At 42.4% G+C, this 21,699-nt stretch overlaps 1 protein-coding gene across 1 annotated transcript in view; it reads left to right on the forward strand.

Moving 5' to 3' along the window:
* LOC138647890 (flavin-containing monooxygenase 5-like) overlaps positions 1-21,699 on the forward strand; it is a 170,202-nt gene that overhangs the window by 141,690 nt on the left and 6,813 nt on the right. The window contains exons 5-7 of the mRNA XM_069737227.1: positions 4,012-4,211; positions 9,555-9,910; positions 18,190-18,262. Of these exons, the coding sequence (XP_069593328.1) occupies positions 4,012-4,211; positions 9,555-9,910; positions 18,190-18,262 (629 nt within the window). The remainder of the gene's footprint in view (positions 1-4,011; positions 4,212-9,554; positions 9,911-18,189; positions 18,263-21,699) is intronic.

Below are 21,699 nucleotides of genomic sequence, written 5' to 3' on the forward strand. Positions count from 1 at the left end.
CATATTCCCCACCCCCCTGTATGCATGGCTCATATTCCCCACTCCCCTGTATGAATGGCTCATATTCCACCCCCCCTGTATGCATGGCTCATATTCCACCCCCCCCCCTGTATGCATGGCTCAAATTCAACCCCCCTGTATGCATGGCTCATATTCCTCCCCCCCCCCGTGTGCATGGCTCATATTCCTCCACCCCCCACACCTGTATGCATGGCTCATATTCCTCCACCCCCCATCTTGAATGGCGCGGCTTACCGTCCTCCTTCTTCCCCCCTCGGCCCCATCCCTCATACTCACCTGCTCCTCACCGCGCGGCCGCGACGTCCCTCTGGCTGTCCCGACTCCCGGCGCGCTGCACCTTCTTCCTGCGTGAGCGGTCAGGTGATACCGCTCTGCTCATTAAGGTCATGAATATGCACATATTCATGACCTTAATTAGCGGTACCACGTGACCGCTCATTAAGGACGAGCTCCAGACGCCGAGACCAGGCATCGCTGGAGCAGCAGGGTGAGTATTGTCTTCAAGGAGGGCGGGTGGGAGGCTGGAGGGAGGGAGGGTGGGCGGCCAGTTGGGGTGGGGGGGCGTTGTCGTTCGGGAGGTGACCCAGCTTTAAAAAAAAAAGAAAAAAAAAAAAAAAAACCTTGCTCAGGTGCCGCCCCCTGCATTGTCCCCGCCCTAGGCACGTGCCCTCACGTGCCTTGTGGCAAATACGGCCCTGGGTAGCAGACAGAACTATGCAACTTATGCCTGCGAAGCTACGATTTTTCCACCACAGACACATTAGGCCTCAGCCTGACACAACAGACTAAATACATTTTCTTTAATTTTTTTTTTGTAAAACAATAAATACTGAGTACACCAAGGCTAGCAGACAGAACAATGTAACGTATGCTTTCAAACATAAGGTTTTTATACCACAGATACACCAGGTGTGTGACGGAGATAGCAGACTGTATAATTTTTTTTGTTTTTTAAAATTTTTAAAAAGAGTAAATACTGAGTAGATCAATGGTAGCAGACAGAAGAATGCAACGTATGCCTGCAAAGCACGGATTTTGACACCACTGATACACCAAGCGTCAGCAGGAGATAAAATTAGCTATGACACTCAAAAATAAAATTGGAGTACTAGAATTTTAAGATATTTAGCACAATGATATGTAATGAATGTGGCGTACAAAACACAGTGATAAAAATAACAACTGTAGCTAATTTTTTTGGGGCCAGCTAAAGTTTTTTGGGTTCAGCAAAATGGTGTCCAATAATGTTATAAGACACTACAAAATATTAGATAGTACCTCCTAAAAAAGGACAGATTGTTAGGCCCACTCACATCTGATGCCTGGGCCCCCCAAAAAGTAGGCAAAAAATTATATTTTCAAGCTCTTGTATTGCAATAACCTGGCTGTAGTCTGCAGTGTGACCAAGCAAATAAATGTTAAAAAAGGGGGCTATGGATTTCTTTGTAACAAAATGAGCAGGTATAATCTTAAAAATCAAAGAAAAACAAATTGCCATGGGTAACTGCATCAGGGTATATATAAAATGCGCAGCAGCAGACAGTAATGGGGCCTTTTGATGTATGCAGGGAGATCTATACACTCACATACAGTGCCTGCAAGCCTTGCAGTTATGTGGATATGTGCACATAGACTCCCCTGCCTAACTAGCACAATTAAAAACTAGACCCAATGATAAGGAGTGGGTCTACTAATGACCATACACGAAGTGACTGGGCTGAGAAACATTTCACCATGGGGGGTACCTTTTTTAAAAATCTTTTATGGACATCATAGACAGGCTTGGCAAAAATTGGACTGCCTGCAGCATCACAGAACACGTTAAGCCTGGTGATCTAGTGGTGGACAATGAGGAGACATTACTGAAGGCCTCATGAAAAAATGGGCACAATGTAAAGGAGTGTGTCTCCTAGACTTGTAATGCCCATACGCATAGTGCATGGGCTGACAAACATTTCCCCAAGGGGGATACATTTTGTAAAAATATACTTTGGCCATCATAGACACCCTTGCCAAAAATTGGACTGCCTGTAGCAGCACAGAAGACATTAAACCTGGTGATCTAGTGGTGGAGAATGAGGAGACATAGTTACATAGTTACATAGTTAGTAAGGCCGAAAAAAGACATTTGTCCATCCAGTTCAGCCTATATTCCATCATAATAAATCCCCAGATCTACGTCCTTCTACAGAACCTAATAATTGTATGATACAATATTGTTCTGCTCCAGGAAGACATCCAGGCCTCTCTTGATCCCCTCGACTGAGTTTGCCATCACCACCTCCTCAGGCAAGCAATTCCAGATTCTCACTGCCCTAACAGTAAAGAATCCTCTTCTATGTTGGTGGAAAAACCTTCTCTCCTCCAGACGCAAAGAATGCCCCCTTGTGCCCGTCACCTTCCTTGGTATAAACAGATCCTCAGCGAGATATTTGTATTGTCCCCTTATATACTTATACATGGTTATTAGATCGCCCCTCAGTCGTCTTTTTTCTAGACTAAATAATCCTAATTTCGCTAATCTATCTGGGTATTGTAGTTCTCCCATCCCCTTTATTAATTTTGTTGCCTGGCACTGGCTGCTCCATAAAGATAAATCATACGGAAATAAAAAAAAGTATGAAAATCTACCTATGAAAATAAATAACAAAAGGGAGGGGCGAACACAGATTCATATATATGATGCCAGATTGTGTCCAACGAGATGTTTGTCCCTAGCAACAGCTCAGAGACAGGGATATAAAAAAATATATGTATAATAGTTGTCACGGGGCTGCCAAGAGAGACTAAGGCTGGTTACCCGGGCCCCTGCATTATCCCTCAGACTAGGGGAAACCCTGTCTGTCCCTCTCCCAGAATTTACACTGATGGTGTGCTTGTCTGAGCCGCCAGGCCTGGTCCTAACTCCTGTTCCAGCCCTATGCTGAAACCACCACCCGCCACCCAGTGAAGAGACCACACACCAATCCCCCACAGAAAGCACATATAGGGAAAACTAAAAACACACCACGCCGCAAGCAGACAGGAAAATACGATAATGTGCACAGGGCAACACAAATACAAATATAGGAAGGAGAAATATAACAATGAATAATACACCACCAGATACGATATTTCTACTCCAAAACCACCACTCTAGACCAGAATCACTAGGCACGAGGCACAAGCTATAATCGGCGACGCCCAAAGTCCAGCAAGACTATTTAAAGGCCATGGGCATAACCCAACCTCCAACCCGATTACCAACTAAATTAACCCCGAGAAACCTGGATAAAGTCTAGCCGGCGCCACTGAGCGTATAGTGGACGTAAATGGAATTACCGCTGTCTGTGGGACACCCTAGTGTGAATAGCGTCCGACATGACAATAGTATTTCAATATTTCCATATTGTAGAGGTATACACTGGGTCATAAAAGGATGGTACAAAGATATTAAAACTGGAACATATAAGAATAAATTGGAAAAATATACATACATCTCATTTTGATGACAGTTCCCCCTGGGGGAGTTTATTTTGGTTTCGAATTAGTAACGGGCATCTGAAAAACACCCTTGCACAAAAATTGAGTGACTTTTTCATCACGGAATACGTTCACCCTGGTGTTCTACTGGTTGTGGATGATGAGAATGAGGATAAAAAGAAGGATAACACCAAACAGACAAAATCAGGAAGCGAATAGCCATGTGTGGTTGGGGAGAGGTGCATGACAATACACCTTCACAAAAAAGACAATGTATTACAGGTTATGTTTCGCTGTTTTCACGTGGTGGTGTACAGAAATCTTGCCCAATCCAGCCCTTGTTCAGTTTCATGAGTCAGCCTGTTGGCATTCTGAATGAATCGTGAATGACACCTATGAATACAATAGTCACACTGAAGAAACGCTTTATTGAACTTATAGAGTGACATGTTATGTTTGTAATGTGATCAATCCTACATATACAATACATGCCTTTTATTATCAATTTTCTGCTATTTTCTACTGTAGGTATTTCTCAGTACCAGGAGAGGTGCTTGGGTCGTCAACCGCGTTGCTGATGAAGGGTTTCCACTTGATGTAGTTCTGTACAGTCGCTGTAAGCTGCTTATTAAACAGTTTATGACCACAGAAATGATTAACAACTGGGGAGAAAAAAGAATGAACAGTCGTTTTAATCATGAGAATTTTGGCCTAAAGCCCAGCCACAGGTACCAAAACTGCATAAGGAGATGGGAAAAATACCTTATTTTAAGCTTAGTGAATATATAGCACATAACCTTTCATACACTACTGAAATAGTATAGAATCTACAAGAAAATCCTTTGAAATTCACATGATTTACATTTTGATTTTTTTGGTTTTGCTGATTTACACAATTGTATACCATTAGATGAAATCTACAGCAAAAATTCACATAGATCTTTAGTTGTGGAAATTACCGTAAATGTGAATTCAGCAACTACATTTTGAAAGTTTCATATATGCATGTACAAATAATACAGTATATACATTGTATATAGTCTTCTGTGTACAGTATGTATGTGTATCTTTTTCTTTCTCTCTCTCTTTCATCTATATATAGTATACAGTATATGTATGTATATATATATATACAAACTTTTGTGATATATTGAAAATATATATAGAGATACGTATAATTAATAGATCACAAAAGTGAGTACATCTCTCACAATTTTGTAAATGTTTTATTATATCTTTTCATGGGGCGACACTGAAGATATTTCACTTTGATACAATGTAAAGTAGTCCGTATACAGCTTGAATAACAGTGTAAATGTGGTGCCCCTAAGTGCAAATTACCAAATTGTGCCCAAAGTGTCAATATTTTGTGTGGCCACCATTATGTTCAAGCACTGCCTTAACTCTCTTGAATATGGAGTTCACTAAAGCTTAACAGGTTGCCACTGGAATCCTTTTTCACTCCTCCATGATGACACTACAGAGCAAGTGGATGTTAAAGACCCTTGCGCTCCTCCACCATGCATTTCAGGATGCTCCATACTCTATCGTGTTTGTCTGGAGGCATGCTTGGCCAGTGCGGCACCTTAACTCTGTTTCTTTAGCAAGTCAATGGTCATCTGGGAGATATGTTTTGGATCGTTATCGTGCTGGCTTATTGCCCTGCTGTCCAGTTTCCGAAGGGAGGAGATCATGCTCTCCTTCAGTATGTCACAGTACATGTGGCATTCATGGTTCTCTCAGTAAACTGTAGCTTCCCATCCAACAGCACTCATGCAGCCCCAAACCATGACACCCCCAACACCATGTTTGACTGTATTTAAGACATATTGGTCTTGGTACTCCTCACCTGGTTGCCACCACACACACTTGACACGATCTCAATCAAAAACGTTTATCTTAGTCTCATCAAACCCCTGGACATTTGTTCCAGCCAGTAATCCATGTCCTTACTCTCCTTGCCTTCAGCAAACAATTTGCAGGCTTTCTTGTGCATGATATTTAGAAAAGGCTTCCTTTTGGGACATCAGCAATGCAGACCAAATTGATGCAACATGCAGTGTGTGGTCTGAGCACATGTTATGATGACACTTGTACATTTATTTTGAAAAGACAACCTTTAGATATGACACTGAGCATGTGCTCTCAACGTCTTTGGTTGATCATGGCGAGGCAAGTTCTGAGTGGAAACTGTATTGTTAAACTGTTGTATGGTTTTGGCCACTGTGCTGCAGCTCCGTTTCAGGCTGTTGGCAATCATTGTATGACCTAATAATTGTTGCTCTACATAAAGATGGCTTATTTTCAGTTCCTCAGAGTTTTTTGCCATTTGGAGCTATGTTGAACTTTCAGTAAGAGAGTGTGAGAGCGATGACACCAAATTTAGCACTCCTGCTTCCCATTCACACCTGAGACCTTGTAATACAAATGAGTCACATGACACTGGGGAGGAAAAATGTTTAATTTGGCCGTTTTCACTAAAGAGTGTACTCACTTATGTTTTTGCTCAGCTACAGCAGTAATTGCCGTGAAAAGTGGTCTTACAAAAAATTGACTAAGGGGTGCTAAATCCAAATGCTCTTCACAATTTTCCAATTTATATATTTAAAATATTTAGAAAATCTTGCATCATTTCCTTTACGCTTCAAAAAAACTTGGTGCTTTGTATTGGTATCTATCTATATAATTGTCTAAGGGGTACTTCGGTCTGTTTGTCTGTCTGTAACGGAAATCCCGCGCCGCTGATTGGTTGTGGCCAGCAGACCACAACCAATCAGCGACGGGCACAGTCCGGCCGCGAATTCGCCCCTCCCTACTTCTGTCCAGTCAGTGCCCACTAGATACTCCCCTCTAGTCAGCCCTCACATAGGGTAAATGGCAGCGTTAACGGACAGCGTTATGCAGTGGTGTAACGCACTCTGTTAACGCTGCTATTAACCCTGTGTGACCAAATTTTTACTATTGATGCTGCCTATGCAGCATCAATAGTAAAAAGATCTAATGTTAAAAATAATAAAAATAATAAAAAATCGTGCAATTCTCACCTTCCGTTGTCCACCGATGCGCTCGAGGCTACCTCCAGCTTCCGTTCCCAGCGATGCATTGCGAAATTACCCAGATGACTTAGCGGTCTCGCGAGACAGAAAAGTCATCTGGGTAATTTCGCAATGCATCGCTGGGAATGGAAGTTGGCGGCTGCATCACGCGCTTCCGCACAGCTTCGCCGGACGCCGGAGGGTGAGTATATAACTATTTTTTATTTTCATTCTTTTATTTACAGCCATATGGTGCCCACTGTGCTATGTAGTACTTGGCCTGTGTTATATACTGCGAGGCTGCTATATACTACGTGGGCAGTGTTATATACTGCGTGGGCAATGTTATATACTACGTGAGCTGTGTTATATACTACATGGGGTGTGTTATATACTGCGTGGCTGCTATATATTACCTGCGCTGTGTTATATACTGCGTGGATGCTATATATTATGTGGGCTGTGTTATATTCTACGTGGCCAGTGTTATATACTGCATGGGCTGTGTTATATACTATGTGGACAGTGTTATATACTACGTGGGCTGTGTTATATACTACATGGGCTGTGCTATATACTGCGTGGGCAGTGTTAATGTGGGCAGTGTTATATACTACGTGACCAGTGTTATATATTACGTGGCCAGTGTTATATACTACGTGGCAAGTGTTATATACTATGTGGGCAGTGTTAACATGGGCAGTGTTATATACTATGTGGCAAGTGTTATATACTACGTGGGCTGTGTTATATACTACATGGCCAGTGTTATATACTACGTGGCCAGTGTTATGTACTGCATGGGCTGTGTTATATACTGCATGGGCAGTGCTATATACTGCATAGGCAGTGTTATATACTACGTGGGTAGTATTATATACTACGTGTGCAGTGTTATATACTGCGTGGGCTGTGTTATATACTGCGTGGGCTGTGTTATATACTGCATGGGCAGTGTTAAATACTGCGTTGGCAGTGTTATATACTACGTGGGCAGTGTTATATACTATGTGGGCAGTGTTATATACTGCGTGGGCTGTGCTATATATTACGTGGGCTGTGTTATATACTACATGGCTGTGCTGTTTACTACGTGGCTGTGTTATATACTACGTGGCTCCTATATACTACATGGCTGTGCTATTTACGACGTGGCTGTCTGTGTTACGTGGCCTCTGCTATATACTGTGTGGCTGATATATATATATATATATATATATATATATATACCGTATATACTCGAGCATAAGCCGAGATTTTCAGCCCAAATTTTTGGGCTGAAAGTGCCCCTCTCGGCTTATACTCGAGTCACGGTCGGCGGTGGGGTCGGCGGGTGAGGGGGAGAGGGCGCTGAGGTATACTTACCTAGTCCCGGTGCTCCTGGGGCTCCCCCTGCAGTCCCACGGTCTTCGGGTGCTGCAGCTCTTCCCCTGTTCAGCGGTCACGTGGGACCGCTCATTAGAGAAATGAATATGGACTCCACTCCCATAGGTGTGGAGCCGCATATTCATTTCTCTGAGCGGTAACGGTGACCGCTGACAGAGGAAGAAGCTGCGGCACCCGAAGACCAGCTGTCCGGGAGAAATAGCGGGACGCCGGGACCAGGTAAGTATCGCATATTCACCTGTCCACGTTCCACACGCTGGGCGCCGCTCGATCTTCCCGGCGTCTCTCCGCACTGACTGTTCAGGTCAGAGGGTGCGATGACGCATATAGTGTGCGCGCCGCCCTCTGCCTGATCAGTCAGTGCGGAGAGACACCGGGACCGGACGGTGAGGAGCTGCAAGCAAGAGAGGTGAGTATGGCATTTTTTTTCTTTTATTGCAGCAGCCGCAGCATTATACCGGTAGCACAGCTTTCTATTGCACATCTATGGGGCAATAATGAATGGTGCAGAGCACTATATGGCACAGTTTTATATGGCACAGCTTTCTATGGGGCAATAATGAACGGTGCAGAGCACTATATGGCACAGTGTTATATGGCACAGCTTTCTATGTGGCAATAATGAACGGTGCAGAGCACTATATGGCACAGTTTTATATGGCACAGCTTTCTATGGGGCAATAATGAAAGGTGCAGAGCACTATATGGCACAGTTTTATATGGCACAGCTTTCTATGGGGCAATAATGAACGGTGCAGAGCACTATATGGCACAGTTTTATATGGCACGGCTTTCTATGGGGCAATAATGAACGGTGCAGAGCACTATATGGCACAGTTTTATATGGCACAGCTTTCTATGGGGCAATAATGAACGGTGCAGAGCACTATATGGCACAGCTTTCTATTGCACATCTATGGGGCAATAAAGAACGGTGCAGAGCACTATATGGCACAGTTTTATATGGCACAGCTTTCTATGGGGCAATAATGAACGGTGCAGAGCACTATATGGCAGAGCTTTCTATGGCACATCTATGGGGCAATAATGAACAATATGGAGCATTATATGTGGCACAGCTTTATACAGAGCATCTATGGTGCAATAATGAACGGTATGCAGCATTATATGTGGCACAGCTTTATATGGAGCATCTATGGGGCAAAAATGAACGGTATGGAGCATCTATTTTTATTTTTGAATTTCACCGGTAGCTGCTGCATTTCCCACCCTAGGCTTATACTCGAGTCAATAAGTTTTCCCAGATTTTTGTGGCATAATTAGGGGGGTCGGCCTATACTCGGGTCAGCTTATACTCGAGTATATACGGTATATATATATATATATATATATATATGTATATATATATATATATATATATATACATATATATATATATATATATATATATATATACACATACATACATGCATACATATTCTAGAATACCTGATGCGTTTGATTCGGGCCACCATCTAGTATTCCATAAAATCCTAATAACATACTTTTAAGTTTGTGGATGTAAAGTGAAAAAATTTGGAAAATTTAACTCTGTATGAATACTTTTTCAAGGCACTGTATATATTTCTGTGCATGTATGGGTATATATTTTCTTACATTGTGGTAACATTATCACATATTTGCATTTAGGGTTCTTAGTCAGCATCCAACCATTAATGATGACCTCCCCAATCGAATCATCTCAGGAAAGGTTCTTGTAAAACCCAATGTGAAGGAATTTACAGAAAGAGATGTCATTTTTGAAGATGGCACTGTAGAGAAAAATATTGATGTGGTATTTTTTGCTACTGGATATAGTTTCTCTTTCCCATTTTTTGAGGATCCTGACCTTAAAGTAGAACAAAATCACATATCTCTGTATAAACATGTGTTTCCACCACACTTGGAAAAGACAACAGTGGCCTTCATTGGCCTAATTCAACCTATTGGTGCCATCATGCCTATTGCGGAGCTTCAAGCTCGATGGGCCACAAGAGTCTTCAAGGGTAAGCATTGCATAAGATCTAATGTGGTAACATAATTCTAATTTCAGGTTAATTTTTGGGTTACATTGTCATGTGTATATAAAGGAAACACTATTTATGACTTTTACATGATTTGTATTGCACATTTTTGCAGTTTTATGTCTCTTTTCCACCTTTTACCCAGAGCTATGAAGTCGGAGTCATGGAGTCTGTGTCCATTTTATTGGAGTTGGTGTAAAATGGACCGACTCCGAATCCTAAAATCTATAATAAATTGGGTTCAGTAGCTCAGTGCAGGATGTGCTGTAAATGTTTTTATAATAATTTGGGAAAGTTATAAAATGTCCTATAAATATCTGATTATGTTGCTAATGTAATGATCTCGGCTTTTAGTTGATATGAATCTGTACTGCGCTTTATGTACATGCTCAGTAAGTGACGCTGAGCGGTGGAGTCGGAGTCAGGGAAATTAAGAAGATGGATGTTTGGCTTACTGACTCCACAGTGCTGGATTTACCTTCCCACTCCCTTCTCTATAGACTACTATATGCAGCAATTGAAACCTGATTCTGATCCCTATGTCAGTTGAAAACCTGTCTTCACTGAAGACAGATTTAAGAAGTAAGTTCATAGAAGCCTGATAATTGTGGGAGTTATTTTTTTCTACTATCATGTATAAAGTTTATTTTCTTTTGTACTATCAATTTATAAAAAAAAATGAAAAAAGTTACTTTGTTTTTTGCAGCACAATTATTTTTCTTTAATTCTATTGCCATCTTTGTTTTGGTGCAGAAATGCATAAATTGTGTAGTAATTCTAAATTTGATTTCCCTTTATATACTGCAGATAATAAATATAAATATATAAGTCCAGTTTGATCTTTTCAGCTTAACATGGATTTACAATTATACAAATTATGTGCATTATGAAATTAACACGTTATGCCTTATGACACTGCTGTATTTTGGGAAACCATTTCAAAATGACTTGATAATCTATTCTGAAATATCAAACTCTATTTTACCCACATAGCTTGGTTGACAGCTCCTCACTGTCCCCCACGTTATTGAGATCTCACACTGCTCAGAACAAGCTGCAGCTGTCTGTCAGGCAAGGTGGGTGGAGTCTGAACAAATTTAGACTCCTGGCCTCTGTCACTCTTTAGCTGGATTCATACACACAACATTGTATCTGAATTAACAGAGGTCTATTTTTAGCAAACCAGGAAGAATAGACTTTTGTCTATATGTTGACTTTTGAATGTACTGTATATATGTTTTCCTCTGCTAGCCAAGAGTCTGAATTATTGACTCTTTCATGAATGGTCACTGAACAATCATGTTTTCTGATATGCTGATTACATATTGTCCAGGAGAGCACACAGGGGGTGCGCGGGCGATCGCCACCAGGTGTCAGGTGATTCTGACAGCTGACACCCGGCACTAGGTGCCAGGAGTAGTCACAGACTTCACCCGGTAGTTTGGACCCTGAAATGCTGTGATCGAAAATGATCGCAGCATTTTGGAAGCCGCAGAGGGCTGACAGCCCCTCTGCCTTTGGATTGCAGACCTCGCAGCGTGACGCGGGGTCCCAATAATTGACATGGTGACCCAATGTCTTCATGGCGACATCCGGTGCATGATCACAAAGTCTCTCTGTCAGTGCAGAGCTGACTGTTTCTAGAGCATGGAGAGGCTGCTACATCTCCATGCTATAGAAGTGATCAGCCTGCAAAAAAATGATTGTCCCATAGTGAGACATAGTAGAAAAAAGTAAAAAAAAAGTTTTTAAATAATTGTTAAAATATTTTTTTTAAAAAAAGATCAATAAGTTATAGTAAAACATCAATATATATTCTATCTCTAAATAAATATTTGAATTAAAAAAAAATAAAAGTACACATATTTGGTATGGCCACGTTCGCAATGACCCGACCTATAAAACTGTCCCACTAGTTAGCCCCTTTAGTGAACACCTTAAAAAAATAAAAAACAAGGCAAAAAACAATGCTTTATCATCATACTGCCGAACAAAAAGTGGAATAACATGCGATCAAAATGACAGATATAAATAAATATTGTACCACTGAAAATGGCATCTTGTCCCGCAAAAAACAAGCCAGCATTTCCATTCATCAGTGGAAATATAAAAAAAAGTTTATAGCTCTCAGAACAAAGCAATGCAAAAATAATTGTTTTCTGTAAAATAGTTTTTTATTGTATAAAAGCGCCAAAACATAAAAAAAATGTAAATGAGGTATCACTGTAATCATTCTGACCCGAAGAATAAAACTGCCTTATTAATTTTACCACACACAAATCGGCATAACCCACCCCCAGCCCCACAAAATAAATTAATGAATTGCTGTTTTTTGTTCATTCTGCCTCCCAAAAATCAAAATAGAAAACCATCAAAAAATGCATGTGCCCACAAATGGAACCAATAAAAAGGTAAATTCATCCCACAAAAAACAAGACCTCACATGACTCTGTGGGCCAAAATATGGGAAAATGATCGCTCTCAAAATGTAGTGATGCAAAAACAATTTTTTGCAATAAAAAGCATCTATTAGTGTGTGACAGCAGCCAAACATAAAAACCCGCTATAAGACCTCTTTCACATGTCCTGATATTTCCAATACCGGAGATGTCAGTGTCTGTGTGTGTAATACTTGTGGCACACATGTGGCATGCGTGTGCGCATCACTACCACGATTGGCGCAAGCAGGGAAGTATGATGAGTTACATTTAAGTGATAAAAGAGATGTTACTCCAATCAGCCTACCCCTGTGGCTGCTAATAACAGTGACAGCAGGAGCGGATGATGAGGGTATTTATCAGCCACTGCCTGCGCAACAAATAAATGAAAAAAACGGCGTGGGTTCCCATAGTTAGGACTGGCGGAACGCACCTAGTTTAAGATGAAATAGTATTAGGTGCGTTCGCAGTCCGAGGTCCACTGTGCAGGTGAAAACCCTGCTGCTAGTAAAGACGGACGATATGGCGGTACAGTGTGAATACACACATGGGTTAACTTCACCCTGTGTGAAGGAAGCGAACCCTGTTGTGTCACAGGGCCGCGGTGCCGCACCAAGAGCGCAAGCAAGGAGTCTCAGAACTCAATCCCAAGACTCAGGATTTGAGTTCATAAAGACCTCATGCGCTCGACACCGCTACTGGGGTGTCAGAGAGACAGAAATAATAGTATTTTAGAAGCACGAGAGTGCGTGCGGTGCCGCACTGGCGGACACCACTAACCACCCAGGCTTGGGTCAGGAAAGCGCAGAGAAAGTGCACGGCGCCGCACTGGCGGTCACAGCAATTAGACGCTGTAATGTGTGTAATGAGCTGATGGCTTGGACGGGCGCTAGATAGCTTCCATCATTCGCGAACAGTCAACAACACTAGGAATGGGAATGATTTAGGAACTGTCATCCATCGACATACATCCATCTACACACACACATTATCAAGTCAATACTAGCGCATGGCCGTGCGGCCATGCAAGCCTTAAATAGTTGCAGCACGTTTAGGACCTTTCAAAGAAGGACCAATGGAGTTGCTGCAGTACCTGATCATGTGACCCCAGATCTCCACTGAGAGATCTTGCCCTGGGCATGCTCAAAGTGCAAAGCAGGACTTAGTCCTAGCACCTACAAGGACCTTCCAAGAAGGACCAATGACCTAGCTGCAGTATCTGATCATGTGACCCTCAATCTCCACTAAGAGATCTTACTCTGGGCATGCTCAGAACGTGAAAAGCAGGACTTAGTCCCAGAAGCGTCTGCTCGCCGCTGCCCAGCACTGACTTCAATGACAGAAGCAGGAAATGCAACAGTAACTCTTAGCACAGAGTCAGACTGAGCGAGACGCTGGGATCGACGACTCCGCTGAGCAGGCTCCACTGTGGCAGGAGAAGAATGGGAGACTGCAGCGGAGATGACCCGAGATTCCCCCTGTGCAGAGGCAGGACCCGACCCCTAACATTGCCCCCCCTCCTTGGGCCTCGCTACGTTCGAAGGCAGCAATGAACTGCGGAGCCTGAATGTGCTCAACAGGTTCTCAGGACCTTCCTCAGGGCCATAACCCTTCCTATCCACCAAATAGAATTTTTTACCATGTACCACTTTGCACCCCAAAATAGCGTTCACCTCATAATCATCCGTAGACGAACCCGATGTCCCGGCAGATGACTCAGAAAACCGGGACATGTATATGGGTTTCAAGAGGGATACATGAAAGGTGTTGGTGATACCCAAGCGTGGAGGAAGGGCCAGACGGTAGACCAAAGGGTTAACCTGTTCGAGGACATTGAAAGGACCTAAGTAGCGAGGTGCAAACTTAGTGGACTCAACTCGCAGCCTGATGTTACGGGTGGAGAGCCACACCAAGTCGCCAGGAGCAAAAGTCGGAGCTGGGCGCCGATGTGCATCGGCGGAGGACCTCATTCTCTCCTTGGAGGCCCGAATGGCATCCTGAGTGCGGTCCCAAATGTCCCGTGCCTCCACAGCCCAGTCTGACACCTTGGAATCGGCAGAAGACACGGGCATGGGCACAGGTACCCGCGGATGCTGACCATAGTTAAGGAGGAATGGAGTCTGTCCAGTGGAGTCGGCTACAGCGTTGTTCAGAGCAAACTCTGCCCATGATAGCAAAGATGCCCAGTCATCTTGCCTAGCAGAGACAAAATGTCGCAGATATGTGACCAAGGTCTGGGTGGCTCTCTCTACCAACCCATTCGTCTCGGGATGATAGGCAGAAGAGAGATTTAACTCAATCCTGAGAAGATGACAAAGCTCTCTCCAGAACCGAGACGCAAACTGGGGACCCCGGTCACTGACAATTTTGTCCGGCATACCGTGAAGGCGGAAGATATGTCTAATAAACAACGTTGCCAAAGTCCTGCAGAAGGTAGCCGAGGAAGCGGCACCAAATGCACCATTTTAGAAAAATGGTCGGTGATTACCCAAATGACGGTACAGCCACGAGACTTGGGCAAACCCACCACAAAATCCATCCCGACCATCTCCCAGGGCCTGTCTGCCACCGGCAGAGGGTATAACAAACCAGCTGGCCATTGTCGAGGAGACTTATTTTTGGCACAGGAGACACACGCCAGAACGTAATCTCTGACATCTCGAAGCATATGCGGCCACCAGTACGTCCTCGCCAGCAGCTCAGATGTCCTTTTTGTCCCAAAGTGTCCACCCACCATGGAGGAATGAGCCCAAGAGAGAACCTCCGGTCGCAGATTGATGGGAACAAAAGTCTTGCCCAAAGGCACTGACTCGAGCAAAATCGGAGCTACGGTTCTCAGACTCTCCGAAGGGACAATAAGCCGAGGCTCTTCTTCCTCCTCCTCAGTTGAAAGAAGGGAGCGAGAGAAAGCGTCTCCCCGGCGAGATAATGGAGAGTGAAATGGAACCGGGAGAAGAATAAGGACCATCTGGCCTGACAAGAATTCAGCCATTGGACTGTATGCAAATAGACCAAATTTTTGTGGTCCGTGAAGACTTGGAAGGGAAACCGAGCACCTTCCAGAAGATGTCTCCACTCCGAAAAGGCCAACTTCATTGCTAGCAACTCCCTATCCCCGATGGAGTAATTTCTCTCCGCTGGTGTGAAGGTCTTTGAGAAGAAGAAGCATGGATGCTTCCGACCATGAGCATCCTTTTGATAGAGGACTGCTCCAGCACCAACAGATGAGGCATCCACCTCCATTAGGAATGGCTTATCCACATCGGGATCCACATCCCAACCATAAGCGCAACACAACCGTAACCCTCACACCGCAACCATAAACCCAACACCACAACCGAAATCCCAACTTTAACCCTAACACTAGCTCTAACCCCAATCCTAACCCTAGCCCCAAACCTAACCCTAGCTCTAACCCCAACCCTAACCCTAACCCTAATGGACAAATGGAAATAAATTAATTTTTTTATTTTATTATTTTTACCTAACTAAGGGGGTGATAAAGGGGGGTTTGATTTACTATCTTTTTATTTTGATCACTGTGATAGCCAATAGCAGAAATCTCCTATTGGTGCTGGCCTGAAGATCTCGGTGGGCTCACTGCGCATGCACCTGCCATTTTCTTCCCGGAAGAAGACGCCGAGGGCTGGGGGACACAGCCTTCGGAGATTGGTGGACAGTGCAGGTACCGGGGGAAAAATCTGACTTTTTTGCGGTTGCCATTATTCAGTGAATAACGGCGATCGCAATACTGGGGGCGGTAAAAAACGAATTGAATCATGTTCTCTGAGGTTTCGGCTATCCCCGATAGCTAAGACCCCAGATTTTTCCTGACGCTGGGGTGTTGTAACCTTATTTCTCAGCGCTGTTAAAAAGCGGGCTGAGGAATAAGTACACCTAACTGCTGCCGTTAAAAGGCGGATCGGCGGTCGTTGAGCAGTTAATATGAACAAATCCATGGCAGCAGGTTTACTAATCTTTTAGTGTTGATTATTAGTGATGAGCGAATATTCTTGTTACTCGAGATTTCTCGAGCGTGCTCGGGGGTCCTCCGAGTATTTTTTAGTGCTCAGAGTTTTAGCTTTTAGCGCCGCAGCTGAATGATTTACATCTGTTAGCCAGCATAAGTACATGTGGGGGTTGCCTGGTTGCTAGGGAATCCCCACATGTACTTATGCTGGCTAACAGATGTAAATAATTCAGCTGTGGCGCTAAAAACTAAATCTCCGAGCAATAAAAAATACTCAGAGGACCCCCCAAGCGTGCTCGAGAAATCTCTAGTAACGAGTGTATTCGCTCATCACTATTGATTATCTCTTGCTGATTATAACTGATTTTATAAAAACTACAGCAAGCAGCCCAGTAGCAAACCACTGAAATCATAGCCTCTGCATCCACATTATGTTGCTCTTGGATTTGTTGACAAAAACCTGGTAATGGATTCCTTTTAACCATAAATATAATATTTTGCTTTTCTTGATTTGTTGACTATTAAGAACAGTGGGATGTTTCACTGCGTATTTGATGTTCAGGACTCTAATGTCTAGAAAATGTGGGTATGCATCCTATACGGGAAAAGCATTTGCATTTATTCATTGTTAATAAAAATTGCAACCTAATAAGTAGTCTGTTAACCGTATAAAAATGTAATTATTACATACAGTAATATAAATATAAACCTCCATCTGTCTGTCTGGAAACATATTTTGATGCCTAGTAGAGCCGGGTCAAGTTCTCCTCCAAAGCACCATTGTTTGGATGGTTGGCAACTACCTGCCTGTTAATTCTTAGACCCATAGCGTAAATAATAAAAGTCTTGGATAACCCATTTAAGCCCCCTAAGATAAAAAAAAAAAGCAGGCAACCAGGAGCAAGTGATTATGTTCCTCTTGCAGAGGTCTTCTCTTCACTAAGATACTGTTACAATTCTTGAGCTGTTTCTGATGTTTTCATTATTTCTCTAGGAATATCTGTTAGCCAGCATAAGTACATGTGGGGGTTGCCTGGTTGCTAGGGAATCCCCACATGTACTTATGCTGGCTAACAGATGTAAATAATTCAGCTGTGGCGCTAAAAACTAAATCTCCGAGCAATAAAAAATACTCAGAGGACCCCCCAAGCGTGCTCGAGAAATCTCTAGTAACGAGTGTATTCGCTCATCACTATTGATTATCTCTTGCTGATTATAACTGATTTTATAAAAACTACAGCAAGCAGCCCAGTAGCAAACCACTGAAATCATAGCCTCTGCATCCACATTATGTTGCTCTTGGATTTGTTGACAAAAACCTGGTAATGGATTCCTTTTAACCATAAATATAAGATTTTGCTTTTCTTGATTTGTTGACTATTAAGAACAGTGGGATGTTTCACTGCGTATTTGATGTTCAGGACTCTAATGTCTAGAAAATGTGGGTATGCATCCTATACGGGAAAAGCATTTGCATTTATTCATTGTTAATAAAAATTGCAACCTAATAAGTAGTCTGTTAACCGTATAAAAATGTAATTATTACATACAGTAATATAAATATAAACCTCCATCTGTCTGTCTGGAAACATATTTTGATGCCTAGTAGAGCCGGGTCAAGTTCTCCTCCAAAGCACCATTGTTTGGATGGTTGGCAACTACCTGCCTGTTAATTCTTAGACCCATAGCGTAAATAATAAAAGTCTTGGATAACCCATTTAAGCCCCCTAAGATAAAAAAAAAAAGCAGGCAACCAGGAGCAAGTTATTATGTTCCTCTTGCAGAGGTCTTCTCTTCACTAAGATACTGTTACAATTCTTGAGCTGTTTCTGATGTTTTCATTATTTCTCTAGGAATATCCAAACTGCCATCATCACAATCTATGGCTAATAAAATCGCTATGACAAAGGAAGAAATGGCTAGACGGTAAGTAACAAAGTTGCACTCGGTAGCACTATAGCATGTATACATGAAATATAAATAGCATTACTGCTCTATATAAGACAAAATGGAGATACTTAGCACATAATTTGGCCAATTCATGCATCTAGTCCAGTCAAAATACGAAAAAAATACTTTACCCTGAACAAATTCCAAGAAAGGGTTTTATTGTTTTTTTTTGTAGTATTACATGTAGGGAAAAACATACTAAAAGTTCACCAAGATAGTGTTACCACAAAGGGTCCATATGTGTTGTCAAAGAATATGGCCGCCAAAGCTGTAAAATGGAATATTGCTCATCATATTCGGAAGTTCAGCAATTCGAGGAAAACGCTGCCGCTTCTGTTGGCCAGGATGTACTCGGTGGTACCATAGACAGACTGGATACGGCACTGCTGTTCGCTGCGGACAACGTTGATCATAATATCATCACGTTAGATGGGAAGGGGACTTTCCACGGCATGGGGATGGTAGCTACTGTGACTCCAGGAAGGAAGGTCAGTCGCACTGTTCTCAGACAGAAGACTGCGGACTTGGAGATAGTTGAACAAAGCAGAGGTGATGTAAGGGAATGCTGTTCCGCAAAACACACTCACGGAAACATAAAATTCAAGCCCTTGCCATTTCTTGATGCCATTGACCATCGTGTTGATGTATTGTGGGAGATGTCTTTATGCTTCAAACAGCCTGCACTGAGCTGGAATGGAATGGTGCACATGCTACATAAAGACTGTGATCATCCGGGGTCGTCTTCGGTAATCTTCCTGCCCATCATTGACATGTATTCCGGAGACAAGTCATGCATCTTCTCTACTCTTGAGTATCTGTGCAACCTTGCTGATAAACACTGATCTGCTGCAGTTGTTACATTCGATCAGCTACTCTACTTTAAAGCGTCAGAAATAAAACACGAGGTGCCTGAAGATAGCCGGTTCGAGATGTTGTCCTGATGCTCGGGAGCTTCCACACGTAGATGAATCTTATGGGTGCCATAGGAATGTTGATGGATGGGAGTGGAATCAAAGAGATCTTGGGAACAATTTACAGTGACTGTGCAACACATCATGACTGGAAAGGTAGTTCAGTGTGCAGTTCGTGGCCATCTCCTCGTTGATCAGTGTCTTACTCAGCAAGTTGCAGACAAAGTACTTTGCGACCATCCCGGTTTTGCAGACCTGTTGCAAGAACTTGAGCAGTTGTATGCTCGGACACTGACATGGGAGAGTGACTTGAATTCGGTCATCATTTCTACCTGCCTTAGTGAGATTGTCTACCTCTTGTCCACCAAAAGAAATGGATTATCCGCTCACTCTCGCACTAGTAAACTATGGCTGAATTACCAACAGATGGTTGGAAGTGCAAGGGAGCTTATCGAGGCAGATTGTAGAGGATCCTGGCTGATGCACCTTCATGCTGTAGCCTAATGTTTGCCCATTCTTGCAGCTGCTGGGCATGGGAACTATGTGAAGGCCGCCTACCTTTACCTCCAGTCTATGACCATTCTGGAAGATGATATGCCTCCTCTGGAACGAAGTATCATGGCTTTCGGAGTTACCTCCAAGTGATGCTTTGGATGGACAATGGTGAGGCCATGGACAATACACAAATGGGGATGGGAATTGCAGAACAACAGTCTAGTTCCAGTGATGATGGATACTTCACCCGCGCCAGAAACACTTCTAAAAATAATTCAATTGTTCTTGTGGTTGTAATACACTTCGGTGCACTTGTAAAAGACACAGACTTACCTGTTCACGGGTATGCGGATCATGTCAAGAAGGGCATTGTGACAATATGAGTGAGGAAGCAGTGTCTGATGATGAAAATAGTGACTATTGACCTGACACGCTTATTCAGCGATGAAGTACGTCTTAAAATGCACTGTGTATTAATTCTATAATTTCTAGAAATGTACATACAGTATATGTCATGACGTCATTTATGACGTCATGACCTCGCCTGTCTATGTAGTTAGTATAAAACTTGGTATAAAAATTGTTATATGAAAATCTATAGTATACAAAATGCAAACTCTTCTGTAACCTAAACCTACAGCTTTCAAATATGGAAATATTCGTTATTTTTAGTGTGATGGCTGTCATCGTCTTATGACATCATAGTTATGACCTTTGTGGTGATTAATTTTTGGAAAACTTTTAATATGTTGTTCCCCACATATAATAGTAATTAAAAAAAAATCATAAAACGCTTTCTTGGAATTTGTTCTGGGTCACATCGTATTTTGACTGGAATAATACCTTGAAGCCAACGACAAGGTGATCTCTGGTTTGCTGGGAACCTATCTAGTGTGAATACTTCTCTTAGGCTAAAGTCTGAATATACGGGTAGGCTTTAGGCGCTAAGTCATTTGATAGAACATCAATGAATAATAACTTCATTAGAATACAATCACTGTACTGCTTCATAAAATAAAGGTTTGTGGTCTACTGTCAGTTTGTTTTATTTCTGTTACACTGTATACTTAACATGGTACCACCCTTAGAGTAACCATCGTTTTACATTTTTATTTCATAAATCAATAGCACACATGAAAATATCAAACTTTTTTGTTTTCTTATCAGAGAAATCTGTTTCTTTGTCTGACAGAAGTGATCAGTCACTATGAAACTTCTCAATTCTGAGGTACAATCTGTGTTCAGTGAAGACTCTTTCCCATTACTGAGATAGGAGATGGCGGCTGCTACTAATGAGATTCTACCTTTAGCTCCTCCCTCCTCCTGTTACATAGGAGATGACAGCTGATACTATTCTCTCTGAGTAATGGGAAAGTCTGTATTTACTAAGCACGGATTTAGGGCTCATAATTATCTGTGAGAAAAATGGATAAGTACAATCCGATATAGAAAATCATATTGCACTGTGACCAATGTTGATCTATGATTCCCCGCTCATCTACCTTTTTTTTCTCGCTCTGATCGGGCTGAGAAAAAAAGATTGCTGCATGCTGCAAATGTTCTCATATTTCAGATAAGATTCACCAATGTAAGTCAATGGGTGTGACAAAAAAAAAACACATGACACTTGGACAATGCGAGTGCCGTCTGAGTTTTACACACCCATATCTTTGAAAATGCGCCAATTCATCTGCTGCTTATAGTAAAATCACAGCATGATCCAACAGAATAGAATAAAGAGAATAGATATACATACATAGAATAGATACAAAGATGTTTGCCACATATTTAATTAGTACAGTGCTAGTGTAACTTACTGTCCATCTATTTTATTACTAAATAAATTATTTTCTGAAAAAAAGCGTATGATCCCCTAAAATTGTCATAACCAGGAGACAGAAAGCGGAGAGCTGGGGGCTGATGTTTATAGTCTAGGAAGGGAGTAATACCGATGGAGCTTCCCAGGCTATTAATATCAGCTCATAGCTGTATATTTAGCTTTTACTG

This window comes from Ranitomeya imitator, chromosome 8, assembly GCF_032444005.1.
Source record: "Ranitomeya imitator isolate aRanImi1 chromosome 8, aRanImi1.pri, whole genome shotgun sequence".
NCBI lineage: Eukaryota > Metazoa > Chordata > Amphibia > Anura > Dendrobatidae > Ranitomeya > Ranitomeya imitator.